General features: G+C 44.2%; 1 protein-coding gene across 2 annotated transcripts in view; it reads left to right on the top strand.

Annotated features, from left to right (window-relative positions):
• Positions 1-7720, top strand: part of LOC135546666 (mitochondrial disaggregase-like) — a 78924-nt gene extending 71204 nt beyond the window's left edge. The window contains exons 15-16 of one of the 2 annotated variants that reach the window (XM_064975276.1): positions 1875-1997; positions 4762-7720. In XM_064975276.1, the coding sequence (XP_064831348.1) occupies positions 1875-1997; positions 4762-4983 (345 nt within the window). In that variant the 3' untranslated portion in view covers positions 4984-7720. The remainder of the gene's footprint in view (positions 1-1874; positions 1998-4761) is intronic. The other variant, XM_064975277.1, reaches the window with a different exon arrangement.
• The last annotated feature ends 3811 nt before the right edge of the window (positions 7721-11531 follow it).

Below are 11531 nucleotides of genomic sequence, written 5' to 3'. Positions count from 1 at the left end.
GGAGAAATGACACCCATCTCCCATATAGTGCTGTGGTTCACCATCGCCCTGACCTCTCTCTCTACCTCCTCTCTCTGTCTCTTGCTCTCTCTCTACCTCCTCTCTCTGTCTCTCGCTCTCTCTGTCTCTCGCTCTCTCTGTCTCTCGCTCTCTCTGTCTCTCGCTCTCTCTCTACCTCCTCTCTCTCTCTCGCTCTCTCTCTCTCTACCTCCTCTCTCTGTCTCTCGCTCTCTCTGTCTCTCGCTCTCTCTCTACCTCCTCCTCTCTGTCTCTCACTCTCTCTCTACCTCCTCTCTCTCTCTCGCTCACTCTCTCTCTACCTCCTCTCTCTGTCTCTCGCTCTCTCTGTCTCTCGCTCTCTCTCTACCTCCTCCTCTGTCTCTCACTCTCTCTCTACCTCCTCTCTCTGTCTCTCGCTCTCTCTGTCTCTCGCTCTCTCTCTACCTCCTCTCTCTATCTCTCGCTCTCTCTCTACCTCCTCTCTCTCTCTCCCTCTCGCTCTCTCTCTACCTCCTCTCTGTCTCTCACTCTCTCTCTACCTCCTCTCTCTGTCTCTCCCTCTCGCTCTCTCTGTCTCTCGCTCTACCTCCTCTCTGTCTCTCGCTCTCTCTCTCTACCTCCTCTCTCTCTCTCCCTCTCGCTCTCTCTCTACCTTCTCTCTCTGTCTCTCGCTCTCGCTTTCTCTCAATTGGCTTTCTTGGCATGGGAAACGTGTTAACATTGCCAAAGCAAGTGAGGTAGATAATATACAAAAGTGAAATAAACAATAAAAATGAACAGTAAACATTACACATACAGAAATGTCTAAACAATAAAAACATTACAAATGTCAATAATAAATATATATATATATATATATACACAGTGTTATAACAATGTACAAATGGTTAAGGTATACAAGGGAAAATAAATGAGCATAAATATGGGCTGTATTTACAATCGTGTTTGTACTTCACTGGTTGCCCTTTTCTCATGGCAACAGGTCACAAATCTTGCTGCTCTGATGGCACACTGTGGAATTTCACCCAGTAGATATGGGAGTTTATCAAAATTGGATTTGTTTTCGAATTCTTTGTGGATCTGTGTAATCTGAGGGAAATATGTGTCTCGAATATGGTCATACATTGGGCAGGAGGTTAGGAAGTGGAGCTCAGTTTCTACCTCATTTTGTGGGCAGTGTGCACATAGCCTGTCTTCTCTTGAGAGCCATGTCTGCCTACGGTGGCCTTTCTCAATAGCAAGGCTATGCTCGCTGAGTCTGTACATAGTCAAAGCTTTCCATAAGTTTGGGTCAGTCACAGTGGTCAGGTATTCTGCCGCTGTGTACTCTCTGTGTAGGGCCAAATAGCATTCTAGTTTGCTCTGTTTTTTTGTTAATTCTTTCCAATGTGTCAAGTAATTTATCTTTTTGTTTTCTCATGATTTGGTTGAGTCTAATTGTGCTGCTGTCCTGGGGCTCTGTGGGGTGTGTTTGTGTTTGTGAACAGAGCCCCAGGACCAGCTTGCTTAGGGGACTCTTCTCCAGGTTCATCCCTCTGTAGGTGATGGCTCTGTTGTGGAAGGTTTGGGAATTGCTTCCTTTTAGGTGGTTGTAGAATATACAGATCTTTTCTGGATTTTGATAATTAGTGGGTATCGGACTAATTCTGCTCTGCATGCATTATTTGGTGTTCTATGTTGTACACAGAGGATATTTTCTCAATTTGGTGTTTATCCCATTTTGTGAAGTCTTGGTTGGTGAGCGGATCCCAGACCTCACAACCATAAAGGGCAATGGGCTCTATGACTGATTCAAGTATTTTTAGCCAGATCCTAATTGGTATGTTGAAATATATGTTCTCTCTTTCTCTCTTTCTTTCTCTCCCCCTCGTTAGGCGAAGCAGAGGCATGACATCACTCTGCTGTGGGACCGTCCTGTTCTGGACCTGCTGGCTGGAGGTTACAACCTGCACTACGGAGCCCGTTCCATCAAACATGAGGTACACACACACTTACAGGTACACACACACTTACAGGTACACACACAGACAGGTACACACACAGACAGGTACACACACACACACACAGACACTTACAGGTACACACACACACACACAGACACTTACAGGTACACACACACACACACAGACACTTACAGGTACACACACACACACACACAGACACTTACAGGTACACACACACACAGACACTTACAGGTACACACACACAGACAGACACTTACAGGTACACACACACACACAGGCACTTACAGGTACACACACACACACAGACACTTACAGGTACACACACACACACAGACACTTACAGGTACACACACACACACCGACACTTACAGGTACACACACACACACACAGACACTTACAGGTACACACACAGACACTTACACACACACACACACAGACACTTACACACACAGACACAGACACTTACAGGTACACACACACACACAGACACTTACAGGTACACACACACAGACACTTACAGGTACACACACACACACAGACACTTACAGGTACACACACACACACAGACACTTACAGGTACACACACACACACACACAGACACTTACACACACAGACACTTACACACACACACACACACACAGACACTTACAGGTACACACACAGACACTTACAGGTACACACACACACACACAGACACTTACAGGTACACACACAGACACTTACAGGTACACACACACAGACACATACAGGTACACACACAGACACTTACAGGTACACACACACAGACACATACAGGTACACACACAGACACACAGACACATACAGGTACACACACACACACACACACACACACACACACAGACACTTACAGGTACACACACACACACACAGACACTTACAGGTACACACACACACACACAGACACTTACAGGTACACACACACACACACAGACACTTACAGGTACACACACACACACACAGACACTTACAGGTACACACACACACACACAGACACTTACAGGTACACACACACACAGACACATACAGGTACACACACAGACACATACAGGTACACACACACACACACAGACACTTACAGGTACACACACAGACACATACAGGTACACACACAGACACATACAGGTACACACACAGACACATACAGGTACACACACAGACACATACAGGTACACACACACAGACACTTACAGGTACACACACACACAGACACAGACAGGTACACACACAGACACATACAGGTACACACACAGACACATACAGGTACACACACACAGACACATACAGGTACACACACAGACACATACAGGTACACACACACAGACACATACAGGTACACACACAGACACTTACAGGTACACACACAGACACATACAGGTACACACACAGACACTTACAGGTACACACACAGACACATACAGGTACACACACACAGACACATACAGGTACACACACACAGACACATACAGGTACACACACAGACACTTACAGGTACACACACAGACACATACAGGTACACACACAGACACAGACACATACAGGTACACACACACACACAGACACTTACAGGTACACACACAGACACTTACAGGTACACACACACAGACACATACAGGTACACACACAGACACTTACAGGTACACACACAGACACATACAGGTACACACACACAGACACATACAGGTACACACACAGACACATACAGGTACACACAGACACATACAGGTACAGACACAGACACATACAGGTACACACACAGACACATACAGGCACACACACAGACACATACAGGTACACACACAGATACATACAGGTACACACACACACACAGACACATACAGGTACACACACACAGACACTTACAGGTACACACGGTGAATCTGCTTCAACTAACAAAAAGAGTCCGTGCAGAACTCTCCCACCTATCTGTCTCCCCCTCTTTTTCATTACTGTCTACATCAGGAGAGTTGGAGGCCCAGATTGATTGTTCCGTGTTGTGTGTGTGTGTGTGTGTGTGTGTGTGTGTGTGTGTGTGTGTGTGTGTGTGTGTGTGTGTGTGTGTGTGTGTGTGTGTGTGTGTGTGTGTGTGTGTGTATTTATTTCCCTCACACTGAGGTTGTGAAACTTATAATACCCTTTTAGTGTGAGAGCTGTTTGATAAGACAGGCTGGGATTCCAACCTGTTTTGGTGGGATGGCGTTTTGGCCTGACCGGTGACCTCACCAGATGGTAAAAGTTAATGGACCAATAACAACAGAGAGTTTCAAAACCTCTGCCAATAACAGCAAGTTTTCAGGTTGCATATCCCTCCCTTTTTAAGCTCGTCCAATTAGACCCCTCACTCAGACCACTCCCAGACAGTCCTAGAAAAATGATTGCTTGAGAAATTGCTCTTTGCTAAGAAGCTAATTTGTTTAGTTTTTTTTACCATTTTAATAGAAAACATTTACAGTCAGGTCTTTTCATTGTTACCCAGAAATGATTTGATGTTGAGATAAAAACAGCTGTATTGGACCTTTTTAATAGGTAACAATTATGGTCCAATTGTCAGAAATACTCAGCTTTTATAAAGAAATGCTATACTAGTATTATAATAAGACTTCTGTATATTCTCTGTTCGTCATCTGGTTAACATTGAACCCGTTCAGCTGTCAGGTAAACATTTTCAACCCCGTTCAGTTGTTGAATCAAACACAAAAAACAGGTCACACACTGGTTTTGAGTTGAGCTTGTGTGTCAGTATTAGGCCTGACTGGTCTGGTTTGTTGTGTTACCAGGTGGAGCGGAGAGTGGTCAACCAACTGGCAGCAGCCTATGAGCAGGAGCTCCTTCCTAAGGGCTGCACCCTCCGCCTGTCCGTCCACTCAGAGGACAGGGGCGGGGCCGAGGGGCAGGAAGGGCTGGAGCAGGGCGTACCCAGTCTGCGTCTCGAGGTAGTGGGGAAGGACAGCACAGCACGGACGCTGGACATACGCCCTCCTCTCAGCCCCAATCACTAACACACAACACCCACTGTGTATATACACTGTGGAGTCTACTGTCGGCACATGACCTCATAATAACCTATCACCTCATAGTCATGAGTTGGTTTTCATGGAGCTAATTAAGCAATAAGGCCCAGGGAGGTGTGGTATATGGCCAATATACCATGGCTAAGGGCTGTTCTTAAGCACGACGCAACATGGAGTGCCTGGACACAGCCCATAGCTGTTGTATATTGGTCATATATCACAAATCCCCGAGGTGCCTTATTGCTGTTATAAACTGGTTACCAACGTAATTAGAGTAGTAAAAATATTGTTTTGTCCTAACCATAGTATACAGTCTGATATACCACAGCTGTCAGCCAATCAGCATTCAGGGCTCGAACCACCCAGTTTATAATGTAAAATAAAACACGTCTCATAAGAAACACATCATGGTCTCTCTCTCCCTTTCTCACACTGGCTGTCTTCTACCCTTCATACTGTATCCACAGTACACACACACACACACACACACACACACACACACAGATGAGTCAAGTCCCTATCAGTTCCCTGAAGCAGCTTCAGTGACTACAGCCCATGTCCTCGTCAGTGTAGCCTGAAGGGTTAAATCACCCATTTGCATGTTTTATACTATTTATCTAGCGTCAGTTAGGACAGATATTAACCACGTCTTTCCATATCATCATTGGAGAGCAGCCGTTGATGAGGAAGCTGGAGGAAACGGCAATAGTTCCTTTATAGAACAAAATATATATATATATGTATACAGTACCAGTCAAAAGTTTGGACACACCTACTGATTCAAGGGTTGTTCTTTTTTTTTAAATAATTTTCTACATTGGAGAAAGTAGTGAAGACATCAAAACTATGAAATAACACATATGGAATCATGTAGTAACCAAAAAAGTGTTAAACAAATCAAAATATATTTGAGATTCTTCAAATTCTTAGCCACCGTTTGCCTTGATGACAGCTTTGCACACTTTTGGCATTCTCTCAACCAGCTTCACCAGGAATGCTTTTCCAACAGTCTTAAAGGAGTTACCACTTGTTGGCTGCTTTTCCTTCACTCTGCAGTCCAGCACTCCATCACTCTCTTTCTTGGTCAAATAGCCCTTACTCAGGCTAGAGGTGTGTTTTGGGTCATTGTCCTGTTGAAAAACAAATGATAGACCCACTAAGTGCAAACCAGATGGGATGGCATATTACTGCAGAATGCTGTGGTAGCCATGCTGGTTAAGTGTGCCTTGAATTCTAAATAAATCACTGACAGTGTCACCAGCAAAGCACCCCCAGACCATCACACCTCCTCCTCCATGCTTCATGGTGGGAACCACACATGCAGAGATCATCCATTCACCTACTCTGCGAATCACAAAGACATGGTAGTTGGAACCAAAAATCGCAAATTTGGACTCATCAGACCAAAGAACAGATTTCCACCGGTAAAATATCCATTGCTTGTATTTCTTGGCCCAAGCAAGTCTCTTCTTCTTATTGGTGTCCTCTAGTAGTGGTTTCTTTGCAGCAAATCGACCATGAAGGCCTGATTCACGCAGTCTCCTCTGAACAGTTGATGTTGAGATGTGTCTGTTAATTGAACTCCGCAAAGCATTTATTTGGGCTGCAATTTCTGAGGCTGGTAACTAATCAACTTATCCTCTGCAGCAGAGGTAACTCTGGGTCTTCCATTCCTGTGGCGGTCCTCATGAGAGCCAGTTTCATCATAGCGCTTGATGTTTTTTTGCGACTGCACTTGAAGCAACTTTCAAAGTTCTTGACATTTTCCGTATTAACTGGCCTTCATGTCTTAAAGTAATGATGGACTGTCGTTCCTCTTTGGTTATTTGAGCTGTTCTTGCCATAATATGGACTTGGTCTTTTACCAAATAGGGCTATCTTCTGTATACCACCCCTACCTTGTCACAACACAACTGGTTGGCTCAAACGCATTAAGGAAAGAAATTCCACAAATTAACTTTTAACAAGGCACACCTGTTAATTGAAATGCATTCCAGGTGACTACCTCGTGAAGTTGGTTGAGAGAATGCCAAGAGTGTAAAGCTGTCAAGGCAAAGGGTGGCTAATTGTAAAAAAAAAAGTGTAACACTTTTTTTGGTTACTACATGATTCCATATGTGTTATTTCATAGTGTTGATGTCTTCACTATTATTCTACAATGCAGAATTTTATTTTTTTTAAATAAAGAAACCCCCTGGAATGAGTAGTGGCTTCCAATCTTTTGACTGGTACTGTATTTATATATATATATATATATATGAGAGAGAGAGATAAACCTGTATATGAAGACATTTATAGAAGTAGTTGATTGATTTAAAGAAATCGAAACATTAAGCCAAAGCTAGAAGTTAGTGTTGTCTATAGTGTTGTTTCAGAGTCTTGTGAGAACATTCCGCCAGCAGACCAAGTCATCTGAGTCATGTAAAATGTGTTTATTAGAAAGAACACATTAACTAAAGTTTATGGATGATAAATTATGGATATCAATAAACTGCATGTTAAATGTTTCAGTAGTTGCATGTTAAATGTTAAGCATCGCCTCCTTTGTCATGAATATGTTTAGTGGTGTTTGGTGGGAATCCATCTGGAAATGTCGAGATGTAAATATTATTTATATATTTGAATGTATCCTTCATGTTTACAAGGAGCCGAGCTACAGAAGAGACATGTTTTTCATTCTTGTATACGAACACACATCATGTTGTAAATAAAATTGCTGTGATCATTGGAGATTCCTGTCTTTATCTTGTTCGGAACCTGTCTGTGTGTTGTGTTCCACTGTCACTCCATCCTGTCTGTGTCACTCCATCCTGTCTGCTGTCACTCCATCCTGTCTGTGTCACTCCATCCTGTCTGCTGTCACTCCATCCTGTCTGCTGTCACTCCATCCTGTCTGCTGTCACTCCATCCTGTCTGTGTGTTGTGTTCCACTGTCACTCCATCCTGTCTGCTGTCACTCCATCCTGTCTGTGTGTTGTGTTCCGCTGTCACTCCATCCTGTCTGCTGTCACTCCATCCTGTCTGTGTGTGTCCTGTTCCACTGTCACTCCATCCTGTCTGTGTGGGAATTCTAGAACAATAACAGTTGTTGTTCTGGGGACTTAACGTGATTGAGGAATTGATTGGGATTGTGTGCATTCTGATGAGTGAGTGTGTGAGAGAGAGAGAGAGAGAGAGATTTTGTGTGTGATGGTGGGGCTGGTTTTCCAGAAGGTAAGGAGAGAATGTGGGAGGGTCATTCCTCTGTGTCTCTCTACCAGGGTTCCATAGAGATGTAGAACCTCTTCTCCCCTGCAGGGAGGGAATTAGCATGGAGAAACAGACCCGCTCACCAGGGTTGGACCCCCCAGATACACACACAGCAGACAGTGCCTTGCTGCCTGCCACTCCCAGATACACAGAGACAACGTGTCGAAAGCGTTCCACAGGGATGCTGGCCCATGTTGACTCCAATGCTTCCCACAGTTGTGTCAAGTTGACTGATGTCCTTTGGGTGGTGGACCATTCTTATTACACACAGGAACCTGTTGAGTGTGAAAAACCCAGCAGCGTTGCAGTTCTTGACTCAAACCGGTGCGCCTGGCACCTACTACCATACCCCGTTCAAAGGCACTTAAATCTTAAGGCTTAACAATCGTCCTTTAACCTGTCTCCTCCCCTTCATCTGCACTAGGGATGGGCAACTACGATGGGGGGTGGGGCCACATCGGAACTCAATAATGAGGGGCCACATTTTAGCTTTCCCCCCTCTGTTTGTGACAGTGAAGAGAAAATGTAAGTTTTAAAGTTAATTTCCTGCAATTGTACACATTTTGCCATGGGGCGGAGAGAAATCATTGCATTTTTAAATCAAGTTTGCTGCAATTCTACTCACTTTGCCATGGGGGCGGAGAGAAAAATGTGCAGTTTATTTTGCAGCTAATTTCCTGCAACTCTACCCATTTTGCCATAGGATTGTAGGCAAATCTTTTCTGTTTTTAATATGGTAACTGACAACCAATGGGCCCCACCCCGGTCAGTAATTGGACCATAGCTGGCCGCTAGACTAACTTAACCATGTAAAAACATTTAGCTGACATGGGTTTAATTGAGTGACTGCTGATGCACAACCACATTTTGAAAATGCACCTCGCGTATTCTATGATTCTAACCCTCAACAGTAAGTTGAGACCCCGACTGAGTCGTCCCCCCTCAAAAAAAACAACATGTATTTATTTTTTGTGAAATTGATTTGTGGGCCTAGTTGCCCATCCCTGATCTACACTGATTTGAAGTGGATTTCACAAGCAACATCAATAAGGGGTGATAGCTTTCACCTGGATTCACCTGGTCAGTCTGTCATGGAAAGAACCGGTGTTCTTAATGTTTTGTATAGTCAGTGTCTTCAGAAAGTATTTCACACCCCTTGACTTTTACAGAATTGTATCGTGTTACAGCCTATTTAAAATGGATTACATTTAGATTTGGTGTCACTGGTCTACACACAATACCCCATAATGTCACAGTGGAATTATGTTATTCTATATTTTTCTAATTAATTAACAATGAAAAGCTGAAATGTCTTGAGTCAATAAGTATTCAACCCCTTTTTTATGGCAAGTAAAAATGTGCTTAAGTCCAGCAAGACCCTTTGACTTTTTCCACAACTTGTTTACGTTACAGCCTTGTTCTAACATGGATTCAATTGTTTTTTTCCCCTCATCAATCTACACACTATATCCCATAATGACATCACAATATCCCATAATGACATCACAATATCCCATAATGACATCACAATATCCCATAATGACATCACAATATCCCATAATGACAAAGCAAAACCAGGTTTTTAGAAACGTGTGTACATTTATAAAAAATAAATAACTGAAATATCACATTTACATAAGTATTCAAACCCTTTGCTCAGTACTTTGTTGACGCACCTTTGGCAACGATTACAGCCTCGAGTCTTCTTGGGTATGACCCTACAAGCTTGGCACACCTGTATTTGGGGAGTTTCTTCCATTCTTCTTCTATTTTCAGGTCTCTCCTGAGATGTTAGACCGGGTTAATGTCTGGGCTCTGGCTGGTCACTCAAGGACATATTTTCAAGCATGGTTGTGTCTGCATGATGTTATGGGTATACTTGTCATCGGCAAGGACTAGGGAGTTTTTTAGGATAAAAAGAAACGTAATAGAGCTAAGCACAGGTAAATTCCGAGATGAAAGCCTGGTTTGCTTTCTTTTTTTGTTTTGTTGTTTTGTTGAATTTTTCTTCCCAATTTCGTGGCATCCAATTGTTGTAGTAGCTACTATCTTGTCTCATCGCTACAACTCCCATACGGGCTCGGGAGAGACGAAGGTTGAAAGTCATGCGTCCTCCGATACACAACCCAACCAGCCGCACTGCTTCTTAACACAGCGCACATCCAACCTGGAATCCAGCCGCACCAATGTGCCGGAGGAAACACCGTGTACCTGGGAACCTTGGTTAGCGCGCACTGCGCCCGTCCCACCACAGGAGTCGCTGGTGCGCGATGAAACAAGGACATCCCTACCAACCAAGCCCTCCCTAACCCGGACGACGCTAGGCCAATTGTGGGTCGCCCCACGGACCTCCCGGTCGCGGCCGGTTACGACAGAGCCTGGGCGCGAACCCAGAGTCTCTGATGGCACAGCTGGCGATGCAGTACAGCGACCTTAACCACTGCGACAGCCGGGAGGCCAAGTCTGCTTTCAAACAGACACTGGGAGACAAATTCACTTTTCAGCAGGATGATAACCTAAAACACAAGGCCAAATAGTCACTGGAGTTGCTTAGATGGGTGAGAGAGAAAAAATGTATGTTGTCCATTTTGAATTTAGGCTGTACCAACAACGTGGATTAAGTCAAGTGTTAAGAATACTTTCTGAAGGCACCGATCTACACACAATCACTTTCAAAGAGTTGTGTGTGTGTGTGTGCGTGCGTGCGTGCCCGTGTGTTTGACTGTCCTGAGGAAGAAGAGGATGATGATGAAGAGAGTCTCTTAGTCTGTCCATCAGGCTATTTCTGCCTGCTGCCATTTCTCTGATTAGATTATAGGGAAACGGAAACCCAACCTCTTTCCCCTCCACCATCCTCCTACGCCCTGAGAGACAGAGCAGCTACCGCTTAACAGAGACCGAGAGGGAGGAGAGAGAATTAAAGAGAAGGGGATGTGGAGGGTGGAGGAGAGAAAGAGGTTAGTGATGGAGGGGAACATATTGGGACTTCGGGGAGAACATGAAAGTGGGAAATCGAAAGTGTGTGAGAGAGATAGAGAGGACATCTTATGGATTGAAGTAGAGTTTAAGCTACTGAGGATGTACCTTCACAGTTCAGCTCTACTTCACACACACACGCCCACTGTATTCTCCATACATACACATTCCTCCAAACACAACCACACACACGCCCACTGTATTCTCCATACATACACATTCCTCCAAACACAACCACACACACGCCCACTGTATTCTCCATACATACACATTCCTCCAAACACAACCACACACACGCCCACTGTATTCTC

The sequence above is a fragment of the Oncorhynchus masou genome, chromosome 9 (genome assembly GCF_036934945.1).
Source record: "Oncorhynchus masou masou isolate Uvic2021 chromosome 9, UVic_Omas_1.1, whole genome shotgun sequence".
NCBI lineage: Eukaryota > Metazoa > Chordata > Actinopteri > Salmoniformes > Salmonidae > Oncorhynchus > Oncorhynchus masou.
The sequence above is the reverse complement of the archived record's forward strand: the minus strand, read 5'-3'. Positions and strand labels throughout refer to the sequence as shown.